We start from the raw sequence: 21,051 nt of genomic DNA on the forward strand, positions 1-21,051 counted from the left end.
AGTCCATCCACAGATGCAAATAACTAGCAAAGCTAATAACAGAATATAAGGACTAGATGCATGGATTCCACTGTGAAGGAACAAGAGTAAGCAAAGACAGGGTGATAGATGATCTCGTCTTTTCCTAATTGTCTCTTGCACTTTTTTGCTCGTCCTTCAATGAAAAAAAAGTCAGTGCCACCCTTGCTGTCCGAAGAACCAAAAGCATCCATGGCCTTTGGTACTTTAGTGTTTCCCATGATAAAATTACTTGAGGAAAACCTGCACACTGCAATACTTCTAGCTACGGTGTGACCCACGGGTGATGCACAAATTTTACAATCTCACATGGATTTGTTGGGAAGGCACATGGCAGCTTCTTTATCTGTCCTCTGTGGTTAAACTTTACTGCAATCTAGTGTTACCGTCTTTGTTTAAACAAACGGGGTGTCCTTCCAGTGCCCTTTCAAGTGTGTGTGCAGCTAAATGTAGACATGTTACTTTTTGCATGGTAAATAATTTCATGTTTTCAATGTTCTCGAGCTCATCTAACAGTAGTAATTAGAGGATGAATGAGATTTGCTATACAACAAATCCGCAACTAAAAGTGAGCTTGATGCTGACATCAAAACCCATGTAACTATTTGAAGTCAGAAGGACGAATGTCCGGCAAATCCATGTAATTATCATTCCAAAATAGCCACATGGCTATCTTGGAAACAATCTCGTGCTCCTCTCCTGGCCTTTCTGGTGCCTCATTCGCATGTCAACAGGGTGCTTCAGGCGATTTCGCTAGAGGAAAAAGCTATACAAACTGGTCGGTCATCGAAGAGCGACCGCGTCAGTATGGCAAAAGCCAACTGCGTGTTCCAAAAATGGAGGGGGGTTTGTTCGCCGTGTGCGAATGAACCTTTTACGAAGCTTCCATTCGGCCAGCTTCACGTGAAGGGAAATTGGGGCCGCACAATCATACAGCCTTTTACAATCATACAGCGGACGTAACCTGTTGCTTTTGCTGCACTGTGTCGAGTTGGCGAGCATGTGCGGCAAGGGGGAGAGAGCACCAGTGGGGAGGATGGCAAAAAAGAGAGAGACAGCGACAGCCACGTTTTCGTTTATAGAACGCCAGTAACTTTGCTATTATACCACACCATTTGAACATATTCTTTAGGCTATGTGGTCATGGTAGACTAGTACACACCAGCCCCTAGGCAACTAACTTTTGAGCTTGCGTTGGCTTAGGGGCCCTTTAATGCAAAATTATGGTAGCTGCAACGAGGCAACACTCACTATGCTTGAGATCGCCACAGAACGAGGGCGGGCAGCTTGGCGGCCTTTCCACGCTGCGTTCCATCCGGCGGCGAAGGCGCTCGGTGTGCTGCTGCTCTCGCAATAGCTGAAGGTCCCAGCTGCAACAACAAGGACGGTCACGTATACCACACATACTTTATAGAAACCTTGCCCATGGTTTTGGCATGGTTTTGTGGGAAGTTACCGTGACGACAGTAATGTGGTGCCTTTTGGCTAGCTAGGCAAAAAGCACTGAGGAGCATGGCGCAAGAATGCACATGCTACCGCTGACATTTCAGCAGCTTGTGAAAATCAAAACAAAGCCACCATCACTGTTAGCCAAGAAGTGTAGCTGACCAGACAATGCCTTCAGTAATCACGTTGGCCAGCAATGCAACTTAGTGAAGAAAGTCACTAAATTTAGCAAGTTTTTAATAATAACCTTAATGACAATTTTGCCTTTTTGGAGTCATAGCAACTTTTTGAGTGACAAATAATCATCAAATTGCCCTGGTAAAGAGCCTCAAGGGACTTTGGCTGTTTAATGCTTCACCCCATTCTATCCCAAACAAGATATACGAGCCTCCCTTTGTCGCTATTTATAAAGACACACTGAAGCACTCACTAGTGAACCATCAAGGCTCCTTTTTTAAGCAAAGCATAACCCTGAGATCTGGCACCATTCTGCAATACAGGAGGTTGTTTGCCACTTTTTATATTCCGACCAGACTCACCATAGCAGGTGGTGATGCAAAGCTTTAGTTTAAAAAGTAACAAGGAAGACATGTAGGAACAGTTAAATCAAAGAAGACGAAATTCTAAGCAGGATCATCATCACCATTATGAGACTAAAGATGGAGCACTTTGAGCCACTATCAGGCAACTCTGCCCAAAAAGAAAATGTTACAAACACTGGTGCACACAGCTGTCACTCCGAGCCATGTTGTTGCACTTGCACACACGTGGCATGGGGACTACTGGCACTTGCAACATGGTGCAAACACAGAATGGAACCACTACGAGTGTGCTCTCGCTCTGTGTTATACATGACCATCAGCTGCCTGCCACATGGACGCGCTACAAAGGCACTGATGAATCTTTTCCCACTAAACAAACACCAAAAGATTGCCACAAAGATAATTTCCCAGTGTAGCCATAGTTGATGCCTACACCCTGTGACAACACCCAGGAGATTGGTTACAACTGCATTTCCAATTGTGGCACATACCACCACCATTACTGGAGCCCGTGACAACAATGTCATGCACCAAAGATTCAACAAAGACATCAACTCACCGTTTCCTGCGCTTCTCGTTTGCCTCCAGCTTGGCATGTCTCTTGCGGAAGACCTCATCATCAAGGTTCTGAAAAGGAAAGGCCAGAAAAAGACAACAGGCATTGCTATTCCTTCATTCACAATGCAGCCAAAAGCCCGGTAAGGAAAGGGCCCCTAGATGTAAACACTTGCGACCACCTTGCAATAACATGCCTAAAGAACAAACACCGCCTACTGAAACTCATGTTCATGTGGCCACAAATGCCAAACATTCTAAGTTCTCTGTTTTGAACACTGGATATGCATGCATGTATCAGTATCCAGACTTGTCAAAATATATATATATACACAAGCGGATTATTGTTCGTCTCTTCTCTAGGATGTAGGTAGACCTTTGAGCAAGAACACTGCACTGACAAGTCTGCATACTGACACACACACACACACACACACACACACACACACACACACACACACACACACACACACACACACACACACACACACACACACACACACACACACACACACACACACACACATGCTGATACAAATGTATAGTATATATATTGCTGGCACTACCCAAATGAAAGACAACTAGACTACTACCACTCAACAGATAGTGGTACTGCTGGCCATACAGGCTCTAAAAGAAATGTGCCTGGAGAGCACTAGCGTGCATGCCAGTGTTACTACAATGCCACTCGAACCCACCAGGGGAATGATCGAGCATACGGATGTGCCCGAACACCACCCTTTCGACTTCCAACATCATGAATTCTAACATTAACATTCTTGATTATTTCTCATCACAAAATTCATGCACAGTAATAATTAATCATTTGGCCCCTCAATTTCTATGACTCAATGGTCATTCATGGTGCTGCAAACAAGGGCGATTGATTAAAGAACTAAAATCTACAGCTAAAACAGACGACTAAAGTAGTCAGCACACAAACCGAGTGTCAACCAGTAATTGCCAACCATTGCATAAATTTATATGTCTCGTAAAAGAAAGTAGCAGTTTCACCTGAAAGATGAAGCACTCATTAGGATAGCAAATTGTCAGACAGCTATGCGAAGTAAGAATAGCAATTTTATCGGCCATAAGATCTTGTAAATGCTCCCTAGCTAATTAAATTCACAAGCGCGCTGTCACAAGGACACATGTATACATGAACACATCCCACTCAATGACCACAGGCACTCACTGTGAAGAGGCTGGCATGAGAAAGAGCAGCGGCAGCAGCAGGCGAATTGCCCTTCATGCTACCTCTTGCTTAAACTCAAACTAAGCGTGAGAACACAATGCACAAAAATTAGACATCAGCCCTCCCCGTGCCTAGACTCTGTGCCCACTGCAGATCGCTTCTGAGATAGAGCCTGCGTGGACACATTTAGCCGCGCCATATGCAGCTGCTGCCGGAGTGAAAAACACAAGAGGTGTCTAAATTTGATGTTCAGTATTTAAGTGCTGTACTTTTATACAAGAGAAAACTACTAAGTGCTCTGCGTCAGTTTTTTTTTTTTCTTGCAAAATGTTTCACTTCTGAATGGAGTACAGTCACACTTCGAAATAAGGAACATCAATTTAGCTAAATTCGCGAAGTAACAAGGTATTTTGATTCCCCCATCTTAGTTCTGTTGAAAACAGTGCATCTCTTGAGATTTAATGAATTTCGTGACGTGGTTTCGATTTAACGAAGTTTTCAGCCATTTCAAGCACGTACTTGGAGACTCTGGCTAGTAAATCTAGCAGAAAATTATCAAAAATGTTGGCCGAGGCAAAAGTTAGTTCAAGCATCCTTCCGCATGAAAAGTTCGAGCAACATGGAACGGTCAAAGCGCACGCACTTGGACAGCAGCTCGCAGAGCTCGGTCAAATGCGTGTGCGCAAGGCGAGAGAGTTAACGTGCCGTAACGTCATAGAGAAAGAAATTGTAACGTGATCAAGCACACATCAAGCATGGGCAAGGGCGGGGGAAGAGGCGGGGGGGGGGGGGCTTTACGGGCGGGCGTCTATCTGCCCTCTCCTGGCGCGCATGTCTATGAGCGGGCCACAGGGTATCGTTCCTTGGCGGTAATCTGACACCGGCAAGTGCAAAGGCTGGAGCCCAGACCGTTGGTGCCTCAATGTGCATTGGGTTTCTAAGCGTCTAGTGTTGGCCGGTGTATCTCATAATCTCAAGTTTCAGAGACACAGTGGGAAGCGTTCGCTCGCGTTGTGACAGCGAGTTCGTGGTCATTAACCGAGATCACTGGCCTTTGCCCTAGCGCGTGACACCAATAAAACTACAGACCTTGCTTCGTGTAGTTGTCTCTTTCTATCGAGGAATCTTTTCTAATTATCGCCCTATAACCATCCTCCCATATTTAAGTCAAGTAATTGAGAAGCTCCTTGTTAATCGCCTAAAGAACTACCGAACAAAATTTAACCTTCTGACATCTAAGCAGTTTGGTTTTCGTGCTGACTTATACAACTTATACACAACACTTATACACAACTTATAAACTTAAACACAACTTATACACAAAAAATACGGTAATTCGATTGATAAGTTGCGTTTTCTTTTTTCGTAAATTCTTGCAGATGTGTCTCATACACAGGTGTGGCTTATATACAGCTTTTTCTCTTATTTTGGGGGGAGAAGGGGAATTACCATCAAGATCGGTTTGGATGACATGGCCACGTGAAGCATGCTGGGTTGACCTCTTCTAGCAGTTGCTACAGGTTGTGTGCGTGCTATGGAGGTACCGGGTTCTTCTCATAATTGAGTTGCAGAGTGCAGTGCGAGTAGGACGGAGCAGTAACACAAGCCGCGGCAGGCCGTGAGTCGACCGACTACAAAGTCGTCGCATCTGCACATCGCTTTTAAGATACGGCGGGCGCCGCTGCGCAAACTACGCAGTTGCTACTCGAGTCAGAACCGGGCAGTCCAAATAATTTCCCCTAGTTCATATACTGCATCAGCAGCACCCATTTCTCGCACTCTTGAAATGCTAGCATTCACCTGCACATTTCAATTTAAACTAGGGCTTTTATTGTTTAGAAGTAGAAACCGTGACATTCCAACTGAGTTACTTTCCCCAACGCAACTTTACAATACAAATAACACATGGTCTTCTGAAAATAATAATCTCTTGCTTCCAAAATTGAAGCAACAGATCGATCAAATAATTGCGGTTGACTTGAATGATTCTCGCCGACAAGTGTCACTATGAGCGACGTCACATCACGGCTAGCTACGTAGATGCACTTGCATGAGTGACGTCGACTCCCCAGCTGGGAGCACAGCACCCGCGAGGGGAGGGCAAAGGACATTTGGTTTTAAATTTCAGCTGTCTTCGCAGTGCATAGTGGCCTAATACGTTGCAGGCACGATCGTTATTGCGCACTGTATGCAACGTGCTTGTTAGTTCGAAATTCCCCAGACCTGGTGAGGGGCCCTTTAAACAGGGAGGTGTGTTATTTGTACCACAAAGCATTGAAGTGCACAAAAAATAAAAGAAAAAGAATGAAAGGTTAGCAAAACAAGGGCAAACAGGAGCACTGGTGGCTGCTGAAACAAGGAGCTGCTGAAACAGCGAGACTGCTCAAACTGTCGCCATTTTAATGTTCAACCATTTTTGAAAAGTATCACTAGCTTAGACAACATGAGTGCAAGTTTGACAGCACCCCTCTACAGCAATTTAACAACTCATAACATCACTGGCATCTAAGGCATGCGGCAGTTGCCAGTGCTGTGCAATATGTAATGCACAATGATGTTGGACAGCTGCTGCTCCACATTAAAATAAAAACATAAAACAATGTCTGTGCCGAGTGTGAGTGGCAGGCTGAAACAATGCCTGCAGTAAGTGCTTTTAAAGGGCCACTAAAGAAACATGTTCAGTCCAGCCAGACGGATAGGTCACATCCGGATCATCACAGTAGAGACGAGGAGGCTCAGACAACACAAACCTTTGTCGGGGTGAAAGCCAGTCTGCTCTAACGCTGCTTGAGAGAGAGGCTCCATCTTTCTCTGTCCAAGGACACCACTACAGATTATTCATCTAAAAGCCTATCATCATTTTTCTGCATGCCCATAAATCATTTTGTCACCTAGAAAACTGCCACTGAATAGCACTAGTGTACGTCATTTACTTTCTCTCCCCTCCTTTGTTTTCATGCTGCTAAGTTACTACATCATGGAATGCCAACTAGCCCAAAGGTCCCGCCACTGCTGCAATGCAATCTGAAACAACCACCCTAAAACGGATGAGTCGATATAATCTCCGTGTGATTTCTCTCTATGCTGCTGCTGTGAATTAGCCAGTGCAGACGCCGCATGACAGGTGCCATTGTCCACAACTGGTGGCGCCACTCCGACTTTCTACTTTAGTTTTTCTTTTTTTTTCTCAGTTACGAAATCTCTGTTCCCACTATGAATGATGAATTGTTTTGTAGTGAAGCTGTTAGCCTCTAGTTGGCCGGGTTTTTTGCAGTGTCACCCTCACGGAAAAAAATACCTTCAGAGATTGAAGCAAAAAGTGCATACATTTTTTGGTGTCATGCATAGAACCTACGGCACAGCATTTGTTTCAACAGAGAACAAGCACAAAACAAGCGTCCAAACCACATAACTGATGATAAGGCGTTGCTGCTAACAATGCGAAGCAGGTAGCGCTGCCCGCATACGTTTGCCGGTATTTGTGTACTGCAAAAGTGTACCTTTGGTATTGGAGCATTAATCAAATCAAGAGCACATTTCTCCAAAGACGCATTGTTAACATTATAGTTTGCTTTCACTCACAGTCACATTAATTACGGCATTGTTTCCTGGGGAAACACGTATCACTGTCATATCTCGTCTATTCAGCACTTACAAAACCAAGCAATACGCATCGTCACTAACGACAGGTTTTTCACGAGTGCTACTCTTACTTCGTGAAAATAACATCCTTGTTGTAACAAGCATGTTCAACTATTATCTAATAATTATGTTTTATAAATTACTTACTAAACAGCTTTCATACCAATTCACTGATTCCAGGTACCTCATCAACAATAATAATGCCAGGTTTGCACGTAACTCCAATTTTCTCCTGCCTATGGTTCATTCTAACTATGGAAAAATGACATTTTCTGCTATAGAACTGTGGAATGGTTTGACCAACACCATTAAATCTTCATCCTATCGTGCATTTAGTCATGCCCTTAATTAAGCTTTTTTGTACATGTATAACTAAGTTTACATCATTCATTACACTGCATTTGCCATTTGTATGTATTGACAGTTTTTTTATGCACTACAGGCTTGTATACAGACAATTTGTTTTCGTTTATTTAATTTTTCTATGTTGTATTTTTCGCAACTGTGCTTGTTTCTTTTACTTAGCTTGCTCATCTTTCATACATCTCTCCACTGTTATTATTAACCAAGGGTCCCGTTGCAGTCCGACTTTGAGACCCTTATCTGTATACTGTCTCTTACCCGTTTATTGTATTTAAAAAATAAGAAACTGAAACTGAAAAAAAAAAATTTGTTGCGCAAGCTGCCACGGCGACAGCAGCTTGCAACATGGGCAGTGACGTCACTAGCCTTTCGTAAATACAACCAGCCTAGCAACTGATTCCACCGTCATTGCAGAACAGCTATGAGCAGGCAACGCATAGCTAGGACTCTGAGCGAACCAACCTCGTGACACAAGTCATGTTTGGATTTGGTCTTGGCCACGAATGTAGTGAAAGTGGTTGCAGAACCCATCACAGTGTACTACAGCAAGCACAAAGCAATTGTTACTACCATTACTCTAAAGCAATAGAGCATTGCATAACTCCCTCAGCAGGTTATAGTGGTGGTTTTCAACAGCTTCGCTGGACATCCATTTTTGCAGGGCCAGGATTGCAAGTCAATTTTTTTTTTTACAGTAGCCTAATCTTTCAATCTAGCTCGACTTAATCTTTTCTTTTAGTGTCTCTTTAACACATCCGGTGCTGTAGTGTTTGTTCAGGATCCAGATTCAAGCGCTTCATGTCACTGTACCCATCTGGTGCATGATCGCACATCCCACTCTCTGGGTATGCTGTTATCCTCCACCGCACATCTTTTGCATCATTCTCGAGCTCCAGAGATACGGCAGCACAGTGCACGCTTGCAATCAAAAGCAATGCAATGTGTTTCTTTTTTTTTTCCTGTGCTTCCACACTACAAGAGATCTGCACTTCATAGCTTCACTGGAAGTGTAACATACATGACTCATGCCACAGTGAACAAATATTACGAGCAGTGGCAAGTTTTTGCAAAGACAATGAAATCACTTGAAAAAGAAAAATGAAAAAAAAAAAGATGACTCACCTCAGTTCCTTCCATGGAGTACAAACTGGTGATGTGGTTCACCCTCCATGTTGGGACTGCAACAAAAGAGGAAGATGCTCGTGAGGTAATCCTTCCTGTCCATTGACAATGTTATAAGCTAGCAACAGAACAAGTACTCAGTTGAATGCCTGCTGAACAAAGAAGCACATATCACCTGGTCTTTTTTTTTTTGCCTCACCTCAAATGCCAGTGCAATGAGCCAAACAACTACATGCTCCTTCAAAGTGACAAACTTTCCTGCAATGGGATCGACCATTCTCAAGGAATGAAGTGCGACAATTCTAATTGTAACAGCAAATATGTGAAACTATTTAAGAGTGTGGCATCACTCCGCTAACAGCTGGTCTCAAAGTTGGCATGAACTGGGATCTCTAGTTAACTTTCTTTTAATTTGCCAATTCTTATACATTCTCATATTTGTATCTTTCTTTTCTATGTTTTGCATTTGCTGTTTGTTTGCTTCTTATTCATACTTATTTTTCTGTGTTTTTGGTGTTGCCATTTCTTCCACTCCGCCTATATATATTTTTTTTCCAAGTATATTCACACATTTCTCATGTAAGAACACCAGATTAGCAGTATTTGAGGTACTTAATGAGATAGCTAAAACAAAATGAACAAGTAAGCAAGTAAAATCTAAAGCTATGTGAAAACGATGTAACGCGAACAGAAAGAAAGAACGATAAAAAAAAGAGAGAGAATGATTTATCATGAACTGTAGATGAGGGAAACGAAAGTATGCATATTGGTTCGGTCGGCACAGCAGCAGGCCCAACCTTAGATGCATTCATGGCAGAACAGTCAACAAAGGCGACAAATCATTCTCCAATGAAGAATCTACACCAAGCACACACACAGTTCTTATGCCAGACATGTCACAGCAGTCTGTGCAGCATCTAGCATGCTAGGAGCTACCCAGGAGGGATAGCAAGCAGGCAAAGCCCTGCCCAAAAGTTGAGTGTCCGGGCGGCAATATAAATGCCGAAAATGGTGCCAAAAGGACTCGTTGCAGCACCCCATGGAAACCGTGGTAGCCTACGCTATGCAACACACTGATGTTATCTCCGATGCCATGGGCAGCAGATGCAGCTACCCGGAATTGTTGTGCCCAGACCAGCAACGCAAAGAAGAAATTATTTTTTCCGCGTTTTTAAAATCGCAGACATACACATACGTTTCATTTATTTTGCTCAAAATCATCAATGTGTATTGCTGAGAATGTTCTTGCAATAACAAAATCAGCCTGTAGCTGTTGGAGCATCCAGCTGCCTGCGATGATGCCACATGACATTGCGGGAGTGAAATCAAGTGATATTTAACTGTTGTTGACACAAGACTAAATTCCCTTTGACACAAGGCTACATTCCCTGCCACATGCAGTGCAATAATATTTGGCTCACGTGTTCACAAGAGCCTCTTGTACAGATCGGCAACGTTTTCTTACTATGTCCAAAGAGTCTTTCACAAACACACACACACGTTACAGGTTGGCCCAGCTATCATGCAACACGTTCTCAAAAACGAAGGGCCACTATGCGAAGATAACTGCGAAGATAACGAAGAGAAGTGCATATTGTTCACAGTCAAGTAGAGCAGCTGCCAGTAATATTTTGTTGATGCCATTTAATCTATTCATTATAATTACCTAATTTTTGTAATTACTGCTTTTAATGACGTGCTGTCAATGAGCAAATTGCAGAAAGTTCAAAAGCTTAAAACTGGAACAGGCACTTTTCGGCCGTTTAGTTTTTCTGGCTGATAAAGAAAGCCCATGAAATAAGACAAACATCACATGACTAGCAGTCCTTCCGACCTCCTCCTCTGTTGTGCCCCCCACTGCCTTATTCAACTTGTCCCCTCTCCCGCTAGAACAGCAACACAGAGCACTGGTGCTGTGATGCCACCGTTTGCTCCTTCTCCGCCTCGTTACAATGGTAACCTAGCTGCCGCTACTCTCCGCCCCTCTCCCTCTTCTCCAACTTATCGCTTTCCTCTCCCACTGTCCTCCTTGCTTTACAGACATGGAACTCCACCTTCCTCTTGACCTGCATCATTGACGATAAGGATACCGTAAATCTGTTAAATGGGCATCGAAAGAGTCAATCACCATCACCACAGTTCCTTTTGGGTTTGACTTCGGTTTTATCGCAACAGCAACTATGTGGACATTCCAGGTGCATTTTCGCCACCGCCATCACCATTGCCGTGATGTTCTGCGTAAGTCCAAGTGCGATAACATTGTGGCTCGCGCAGCCTGTGCTGCTCGTGCGAGTGAAAGCGTGCGGGTGAGCCAAGGATGGTGGCTGGATCTTACACACGCAAGGGAGGAAGGCGGGGAGGAAGCGCACCGTCTTTCATCGCACACATAGCATGCCTTCCATCTTCTAAGCATGAGCTTTCAACTGATAATGAGTTGCAGTTTTTATATTTACACATCAGGTTTTCAAATAGACATGTTTCAGTTCAGTTTATTACCTTAAAAGTCCCTCGTAGGGGCATTACATAAGGGGTGTTTGTTGGCATTATTCTCTGCAAGTGCTAAAACAACTCTTGCCCTACGACTGCGGCCACTCAAAAATTGTTAAGAGATATAGCGATGCTTTGCCTAGGGTTCGTGCTTAGAAGGACGTGTGTTCACCGGCTCCAGTCTAGTTTCAAACATCAGGTCCAGCGGCTTGTCAATGCCAGATTTCCTCGTTCAGTCATCACCTCAGTGGAAGAAACCTTGCTGCAGAAGCTCAAACGCAGAAACAATCCCAAGGTAGACGAGGGAGGTGAGCAGAATTCCCGAACAAAGGTTCAGGTGGTCCCTTATTTCCACAAGGTGAGCCACAACCTCAAGAAGGTGGTGAACAGGTATGGAGTAACTGTAGTGTTTTCAGCTCCGAACAAACTGGTTCTCCTATGCCCAAGAATCACGGGATGTGCTGTGCAAACATGCAAATTCAAGCATGCAAAACGCTACGTGCAAAAGTGTGCCACTGCTGTGGTTTACCAGATACCGCTAGGTTGCGAAAAAACCTACGTAGAGCACAGTGACCGTTGTGTGAATGACCGAATGGGGAAACATGCAAACAATTTAAAGAAGAATGTGAGTGCCCATCTCTCTGCGCATTGCAGATCATTCTGCTGTAAGCCACGTTTTTCTGAGGCGAGAATCCTAGTTAGGAGTAGATAGAATGCGGGAACTGCTAGAGGCATATCACATTCATATCAGTGGTCAAGCATGCGTTAGTCAAATGTCTGTTTCATCACATGATGTGGAAATGAAATGGCTAGGTTTCTCGCAAACAAGATAACTTCTTGCTTGCTCTTTGCCACCCCTGGTGTGGAGAGTGTGCGCAGTATATATGTACCAAGCTTTGTGCCTAATAAACAGTTGCGAGTGTAGTGCTGCCTTTCTTGCTCTCCTGTCTGTCACTTAGTCTTTTCCGTTTTTATGCTTGTTTTTTTCGCTACAATATCCTGTTCTTTATCTACCTTGTACCACTACTTATGCCTGCAACGGATCTGGTAGAATGAATCTCTTCACAGATGATAACGATGATGATTTATTGGCATCCCATATGAAACGGTACAGTGACAAATAGTTGCCTAGCCTGCTTGGTTTAATCCGGTGCATTGTACATATTTTTCATTCTAGCATTTTTCTATACATCTCCATAATCTTTCTTTTTCCCCTCAAAACTTCTCTACCTGCCTTGTCTGGCTACCTACGCCTGCAACAGATCCGGTCGTATCAATTTCTTCCCTACCTTTCTTTTCCACCAATACTCTAAATGTCACTTGCTTATCTCGACTGCTGACCGGTTGATGCTTCCATCCACTTTAAATCCAAGAACTTCTGGAAGGTGTACGCTACCTCCAGGTCTCACTGGGTGGATCCCTTCGCATTCCATTAAGATGTGCCAAGTGCTCTCCAGGTTTTTGCTGCAGCATACACATACCACATCTTGTCGCAACTATTTGCTCCAGAATATTTTTGTTCTCAGGCAACCAGCTTGAGCCTCAAATAGCTAGGCACTGCCCTTTCTGTTTACGTACAGATTTTTCCTTCTAATTTCTTTCTCCCCATTCTTGTAAATCTCCATGGTCATTTCTGTTTCCATTCTTCACATCCAATTCTTTGTCTGTTTCTCTCAGAGCCCTCGGCTAACAGTGCCGCCTTGCAGCTGCTGGCGCACGTGCTGCATTAAATTTTTTTGGGGGGAGCATGCCAAATGGGACAGCTGGAGCAAAAGCTGCCAACGGGTGCAACCTCTGAGGCCACAGTCAGATGCTCACGCTCGGGCACTGAGTCACGTCACCCGCAGATATGAATCAGAGCACACTGTTGTACTCAGAGAGTGTGCTTGTAGAGGCACCCCGCGGCAGCTGTGGTACCTACGATATGCTGCAGATATGCTGCGATATGCTGCAACTGTAGCGGCTAACTATGTGCATGACAAGGCTAGAGTGCACGCTCGTGCTTATGTGCTCCAGTCTGGCAATGCTATGTGGTGCGGACCAGCTTCGTCTTGCACAATCTTGACCAACGGATAGTAGCCGCATCCAAGTTTCACCTTTTGTGCAACACCTCAATAGTGTGCGTGCATGAAAGGCAGCAACCAGACAGCGTGCCATGTTGGTGCACTCCGCAGCTAGAAGCATGCACATATTGTCACAAGTGTGATGAGCTGTCCTGCATTGCAGCAACCACTCCAAAGAAAAAGAAGACAAACTAAAGCGGTTGCGTCATAAAGTGTTATTGCACTCTACATGCATCTGAATCGAGAAATTGGAGTTCGTTCTGAGCTAAAGCGTCCTCTTAAAGTCCGTGATCCGGTGAGTTTATAACCGGTTCATGACGCCAAATGTCCACGCTGTCCAGTTTTGCAAGGAACTGAATACCAGGGCCAGATTCACTTGAAAAACCGCAACAGAACTGCCTTGGAACACAATTGCCACACCCTTAGCAGACTGACTGTGATTGACGGTCCCACCACGCGGGGCAAGCATGAAACAAGTCGCATTGTTGCCTGCTTCAGAACTTGAACACTTGATCAGAAATGGCTCTGCCAAGTTAACCAAGAGCACTACTCAAAGCCAAACCCTATGGATGAAGGAAACCAAAAAGGAGAGGCCATGAAAACATCTGAATGCATTTAGCATTCTTTGGAATCAAACCCGCGATTTCTTGCCTGTCCAACCGTTCTTGTGGGCCAATCCCAAAAATAGTGCAGTTTAACACAGTGGTAAAATCTTCATGGTAGTACCTCACAGTGGTAAGGGGAGTGTTCACGCATTCTTCCCTCGATTGTGACAGCTGGCACTTTGAGATGCTGTCGTTAAGACACTGCCCCTCTGAAGATGTCGATATTGGCACTATATAGCTTGAGACACTATGCCTAAGAGCAGAGACGGTCGCAGAAGTCTCACTGGACGCTTGCAGTACCAGCTGGCTCACACGCACGGGTAAGATATCATTGGCAAGAGGATCCATAAGACATAGTGCAACATATTGCCACAATTAGCCACCTCCCAAAGCATGCTAAATGCAATTGTGGGCAGCGATTAACTGGGGCTTTTGATTATTTTTGTTTTTTCAAGCTGGATGTCAGGGCTCCACCACCCTCGCTGGGCCACCCTCCTCCTTTTTCTGCCCTTTCCCGTGGGCCCACCGGTTCACCCCACCGCCGCCGTAATCTCCCAGTCACCCGGCTCTCAGCTCCCCTGCCACACAGATTGACGTGCGGTTAAGGCCTTGTGCAGTGTCTGCACATCGGCATAGCGTCAATGTTCAACCTACTAAAACCACAGCTACAAAGTACTAACACCCGTGAGACCAACTATTACTTAGGGCTAACTTCACCTTGGGCAGACCACAAACAACGAAACCTATGCTGCGCTGGCGTGCCGCGCAACGGCACTTGCATTCCTACGGAAAAGTTTTGCAAACATGCTGTGCAAGCATTCCAAGTGCCAGCTCTCAGCGTGCCGTATGCGCAGGCACGCCAACAGCTTGCACAACCGTTGCGAATGCTGTGAGCAAGTGACAATCACGTGGAATCATACAGCGAGCCCAAATTCTTAAAGCTTCTGGGAAAATTCAGGAAAGAGCCACCGCACTCCTGATCGGCCGCTTCAGTGTCCAACAAACGCTCCCTAGATTTCCATTTCGAGGATCCTTTCATCGGGTGAGAAGGAAAGGGCATGCAGCGGCGTGCCTTTCCTCTTCTCCGGCTTTGTGCAAGCCGGAGCAGCACTACTTGAATGTGTTGCCGTCGCACGCTGCCTAACGATTCGGAGATGGCTTAGCTTGTGCTCCATGAAATTTACGTCACGTCAGTTCATACGAGGTCGTCAAAGAACCACCGAGTAGCCTTTAGGCGCAGCAGTAGCTACAGTAAGTGGAAATTTCTCTTGGCTGAGTTATCATCAGCCGCAGTGTATGTACGGACAACCACAAAAGTTTACAGGATGCAGGATCTGCCAAGAAGCTGAATTCTGGTGAAACATGGTCACACAGCCTCGAATTAAATGTTCCACCATGTAGTAGCCTTCACCACCTACACAGTGATTCATTAAAATAGAAGTGCTATACCTTAACACAGCAGGAATTCACATTTGCAGGGGAAACTGTATCCCATAAACTTTTGCTGTTGGTTGTAAGTGTTGTAAACTATTTTGGCTGTAGCAGTTTTTAGTCGACGAAGAACAGTGGAGTGTGCAAATTGTCAGCGTGAATGGGAAAGTCTCGCCATGCGATCGCTTGGAGTAAGAACCAAGACATGAGTGCTCGTGTACAGCCAATCCAATACAACCCCGAAATATCTAAGCACCAAGCATTTGAATATTTGCATCAGCCACTGGCATTGTTCTCATGCAACTATGTTATGCCTACGTTAAGCACCTTATAATTTACGGCTGATATTTCGATTTACGAAGTGTAGCCCGAGATTTCACAAGACACATCCAGAACTTTCAAACTGCTGCATTCCTTCTTTTTTTCTTTTTTTCGTCTGTTCTTGTTTTCTTATCTTTTATGCCCCTTACCTCATCCCCCTGTTCAGAGTAGCCAACTGGACATTTAACCTCCATGCCTTTCACCTTTTGTTTTCCCTTCCTTCCTTCCTCAGGACTGCGCCTATTTAAAGATATTCATTTTCAAAGTGTCCCACAAAATGTGTTGGCGTTGGAGGTACTTTTCTGCATCAATGCATAAAACAGCATTTTCTTCAACAAAAAATAGTAAGTGGAACAAGTGTATTTTTACTGCAAGCTTGACGGCACATATCTGGACCCTGGTGCCATCCTTAAAATTTGTTCCAATTCGATATGCCTTGTAAACTCAGAGGCTACATACAACTCGTAGATTGAAATATGTGCCATGAAGTAAATAATTAAATGTTAATTATTGTAATTATGCTAATTATTAATTTCCATTTCTCATAGCAGTAATGGTCCCCTCATGGAGTAATTTAGCTCAAGGATTAGAATTGTGCTATCTGCAATAGACATTTTCTTTACGTGCAAGCTTAACTGGCCAGCTCTTCAAATCGGCAATGCTTGTCTGAGGCCGTGAAGCATTCCATATGGCAAAAAGTGGGTGATAGTTTGTCTTACATTCTGTACAAAATTATTCCTTGGAATTTCGAGAATGACAGCCCACAAACAAATGTCATAAAACAAAACACCAACAGCACATGCCTTTTAGGTTAAATCTTCTCAGACTGAAATATCAAAAGGGTGAAACAGCAATAAAAGACTGGCCAACGCAAGAGGCTGCGTTTCAACCAGAAAGTTTGGCTTCATTCATAGTGTTTTGTTTAGATGCCACAGTGCTTGCTGTGCATGTTTGCGGCGTCTTTGTTGCGTATGTTGCAATGGCACATTCCCTGTGGCACACTAGGCGTGGCACCATAGAGTTTCACACCACTATACCTAGAGGGAAATCTGGCGCTGCGATCGTTCTACTATGATGGGAGTGATGGGAAGTACAGGCTACGGATTGGTTTTTCTGCTGATTGGTGAACTAGACTGCAGGCGTTTTTATGGCAGTCCTGGTTTCGCTCCAAGCACAGCTGCTTTAACTCACAGTGGCCCAGTGCAGCGCAAACCTCTCTGCTTTTGTTCCATTGCTCGAAGTGGCGATAGCTTGCAGGGCTGGCGGCTGGGCCAATGTTAGTGTTGCAGCGTGGTGACAAGGCCCCGACAAGAAAGCGACGGCATCGTAAACTGCAAAAGAATGTGTTCCGACTGTTTTGACCTTGCTTTGTTAAGCGTGTTAGGTTGGAGCCGTAGCCTTACCTGCTTTATCAAACTTCAGAAGAGCAAATACACTTAAATCTCATTATAGTAAAACAGCTTATAACAAAATAATGAATATAACGAAAGAATTTTAGTTCCCCTTGAAGGTTCCCATAGAAACCCCTGTGTTTAAAATTATGTTTTAACGAAAAAATATTCATTCATCAACGGATATAACGAAAAATCTTCATTCCAAAATCGCACCTAACAAGCCACTTTGTACACAACATATAGATTTCTTAAATTGCGAGACACGTTGTGGGCCCTCCAATACAGCAGTTCAAATCTCGCGCGGTGGCCCCTCATCATCCGGCAACGCTCCAAGCCAAGCCAAGTGCAGTGCACACTGCCAGCCAAGTGCCACGCGCCTTTGTTTGCGTTCTTCCGTATGCTGTCCGTCAGTGCTTTTTACGCCGTGTCGCCAGTTTTAAGACAGAGAAATGAATGGCAGCAGCAGCAGCACCTTGAAGCTAAAACAGAAAGTTATCGCCTTGGATCAGAAGGCAGCCATAATTAGAGCTGTTGCATCTGGCACGAAGAAAACTCAAGTGGCCAAGGAGTTTGGCATTGCGCCAAGTACCCTTTCTACAATCCTCAGCAGCAAAGAAGTCATCGCTGGCGCTGTCGCACGTGGCATGAAAGGTAGCCAGAAGAAGCTGCGGTCTCCTGCCTTTGAAGCCGTGGAAGAGGCGCTGTTCCAAGTGGTTTTTGAATGCAAGGGCTCCTAATTTGCCCGCGAGTGGGGCACTGCTTCAGAGAAAATCGAGAGACTTTGCTTGCATCACGGGCTGCGACAGCTTCGTTGCAAGTGATGGCTGGCTGCAGCATTTTAAGGAGTGCCGCGATAGCATTGGCAGGGTCGTCACTAGTGAGTCCCAGGTCGTTGACAATGAAACCGCAACGGCGTGGGTGAAAGATAACCTTGGTCCTCTCCTTGCAAAGGATGAAGAGAAGGATGCGTTCAACGCTGACGAAACAGCTCTCTTCTACCAAATGTTACCACAGAAAACCCTATCATTAAAAGGTGAGCTTGGTCGCGGCGGGAAACATAGCAAGGTCTGCGTCACTGCGCTCCTTTGTACGAATATGGACGGATTGGAGATGCCACCTTTAGCGATAGGAAAAAGCGAGTTGCCACAATGCTTTAAAGGAAAGAAGTGACTTCAACCGCAGTACTTATCAAACTGAAAAGCCTGGATGACAAGGAAAGTCTTTGCAGGATGGCTGTGTGACTGGGACGAGAAGAAAACTTTTCTTGGACAACTGTGCTGCCCACCACACCAATGCTGCGCTGACGAACATCGAACTTCGGTTCTTGCCCCCGAACTGCATGGCAGTGAGAGCCCCTTGATCAAGGCGTGATAATGTCATTTAAGGCTGGATACCAGAAGCGGGTGATAGACCGATTGTGTTAAACATGCAGTTGAACCGCAACACGAAGGCCGATTTGTATATGGCAATAGAGATGCTTAATGCAGCATGGATGGATGTGACAGCCAGCACCATGGTCAACTGCTTTCGACGTGAATCATTTGCTGCCAATGAAAGCAACCCTGACACCGACGACTCAATGGACCGAATAGCCTTACCCAGTGGTGCCGCTGTATCAGACGAAGCTTTAGCGTCATGGAGGGTGCTCCACAATGCCGGTGTCGTGTGAAGGTGAAACTTTCTGTGACTAGCCAAGCATGGATGCCGACGTTCTGGCAACGGAGGAGCTGACAGACAATGACTTTGTGCTTGCTGCCCGGGAGCATGAAGGAAGTGACGATGAAGGTGCCACAGGGGACAACGACACTTCGCCCTGTGCTTACAACGTAACGACATCATCCCAGGCGCTGGACGTGGTGGACCTACTGCGCCGCTACTTCGGCAGCCACGAAGACGGTGCAGATAGGCTTGAGGTAGCTGCTGCTGCTGAGAAGGCCGTCGTTCAGTTAAGGAAGACACAGCAGCGAAGCATAACTGATTATTTTGCGCCGTCAAAATGAAAGGTTCGCGCCATTGACATGGAAGGCAATAAAATCAGTTCTTCTGTGTTTGATTCTCGTTTCTCCCTGTGTGCGATATCGGTAAGGACGATTAGCACTTGCCGTGGACGCAACCACTCGGCCGCGATGGGAGCTGATACCTCGGCGATGGCTTACCTGTAGTAAGTGCACGCTTTTGTGCAATAAATTAGTCTCAAATTATTAGTCAGTGGCTATAACGAACTAACGCTTATAACGAACAAAATTTAGCGCCCTTTCGACTTCGTTATAACAAGATTTAAGTGTAGAAGGCGAAATGTGTGTTTCGCGACAGTCAGAACACAAACTTGCTTTTGGTAGGAAAGGTTGCTGCTTCCTGGCTGTAGTTCGCTGTTGCAAAGGTATGCACAAAACCACGACATAACAGCTGCTGGGGCGCGCTTCAGAAGAAGCGGTACGTCAACATAAAATATAATGAAGCATACTAGCAGAAGGCCACAAGCATCCCAGCTTGCACTTCAGCAGATATGCTTAAAAGTATTTGAAGGCATTCATAAATCTTAAGAGCCGACGTAGCCTTTCGAAAGAGCTGTAGAGTTCTGAAGTGCCTACTATTTCCAATAAAAGTTAACTTTTCTCGCATTCACAGCAAGCAAGCATCGTAGCAGGCGACACATGTAGCACTTCTCTCAAAGGCACAACTCTTTTCTCACAATACAAAATTTTTATTTCCATAAATATTCCATGTGCATTTGTATATAAGCACATGTAGGTTTTTATTTCTGTTGTAAAACCAAATAGATTACTCACTGCTGCTAAATTGGGAACAGAGCTGCAGAAAAATGCATACCCTGGTGTGCTTCAGTGTCGGTTATGCAAACTTTAACCAATTTATTGTGTACTATATAAAATATTTCCGCAATAAAATTACATTTTATGTGAAAACATTTGAATACAGTTTCATTTGCTGCCCCGCAAGCAAATGCCACTAGTCTAAAGATAGAAGTTAAGTCAATCCGAAGCCTGTACTTCCCATCATTCTCATGTAGAGGTGTGTGCGTCGAGACGTCGGCGCGCTGCCACCGACTGTTCTCGCTTCGCCGCCGCCACCGATGTTTCTTGTCGGTGAGGTCGGCATGCCATTTATATAGGAATAAAGATTTCCAACTTCGCTTGAGATTTTGTTGTCTTGCTTAATTCTTTTGCCTGTCTCTAGCATAGAACCATGTCAAGCAGGGGAGCACTGAAGTAACAGAATACAAAGAAAAGTAATGCTGCTCTCCGCGCATCTGCACATGGGTGTCGTCACAATTCAACGGAACGTGGGATTCCGAAACATCTACTTGAAATGCGCAATATGGAGCAACCAGAATAAGCAGTGACCTCAGAACCTTAGAATCGCAGCTTGACAGTCGCGGGCACTGCAGCTGCGGGTAGAATCGGCGATATGTCTGAAAGCGGCATCAATGCGAGAGATGCAACTTGTAGCATTATAGGAATTTCTGGCCCTGATGTGTTTAAGATGCGCATTGAAAGTTTTCACATTATTCTGGCCATTGCATTCGAAGGAGTTTTTCTACACTTCTACATGTAAAAAAATCTTTTTACGTGCCTACTGCATGGTGCTGTTTCTTCGTAGCATTCGAATAAAAAATGGATGCAACTGACACCGACAGCTGCACTGAACATAAAACAGTTTTGAAGTGAAGATGAAAAAAGAATTTTCTTTTAAATAATTGTGCATCAGAGCAATGCTTGCATTTCTACTAATCCACACTCTGTTCATTCAAGTTGGCGACGACAAGTTAACAAACTGAGCAAATTCGTTTTCTACCGCATCATATCTCAGCCGAAAAGAAACAATTTCACCTGCTGCAGAAAAAAGTAT

At 44.7% G+C, this 21,051-nt stretch overlaps 1 protein-coding gene across 2 annotated transcripts in view; it reads right to left on the reverse strand.

The window, feature by feature from the left end:
• Nucleotides 1–21,051, reverse strand: part of LOC126540197 (uncharacterized) — a 118,858-nt gene that overhangs the window by 23,314 nt on the left and 74,493 nt on the right. For both annotated transcript variants that reach the window (XM_050186988.3, XM_055075873.2), the window contains exons 4-6: nucleotides 8,884–8,939; nucleotides 2,566–2,633; nucleotides 1,270–1,388 (exon numbers count right to left, since the gene is read on the reverse strand). In XM_050186988.3, coding sequence (XP_050042945.1) covers nucleotides 1,270–1,388; nucleotides 2,566–2,633; nucleotides 8,884–8,939 — 243 coding nt within the window. The remainder of the gene's footprint in view (nucleotides 1–1,269; nucleotides 1,389–2,565; nucleotides 2,634–8,883; nucleotides 8,940–21,051) is intronic.

This window comes from Dermacentor andersoni, chromosome 2 (genome assembly GCF_023375885.2).
Source record: "Dermacentor andersoni chromosome 2, qqDerAnde1_hic_scaffold, whole genome shotgun sequence".
In the NCBI taxonomy this organism is placed as follows: domain Eukaryota; kingdom Metazoa; phylum Arthropoda; class Arachnida; order Ixodida; family Ixodidae; genus Dermacentor; species Dermacentor andersoni.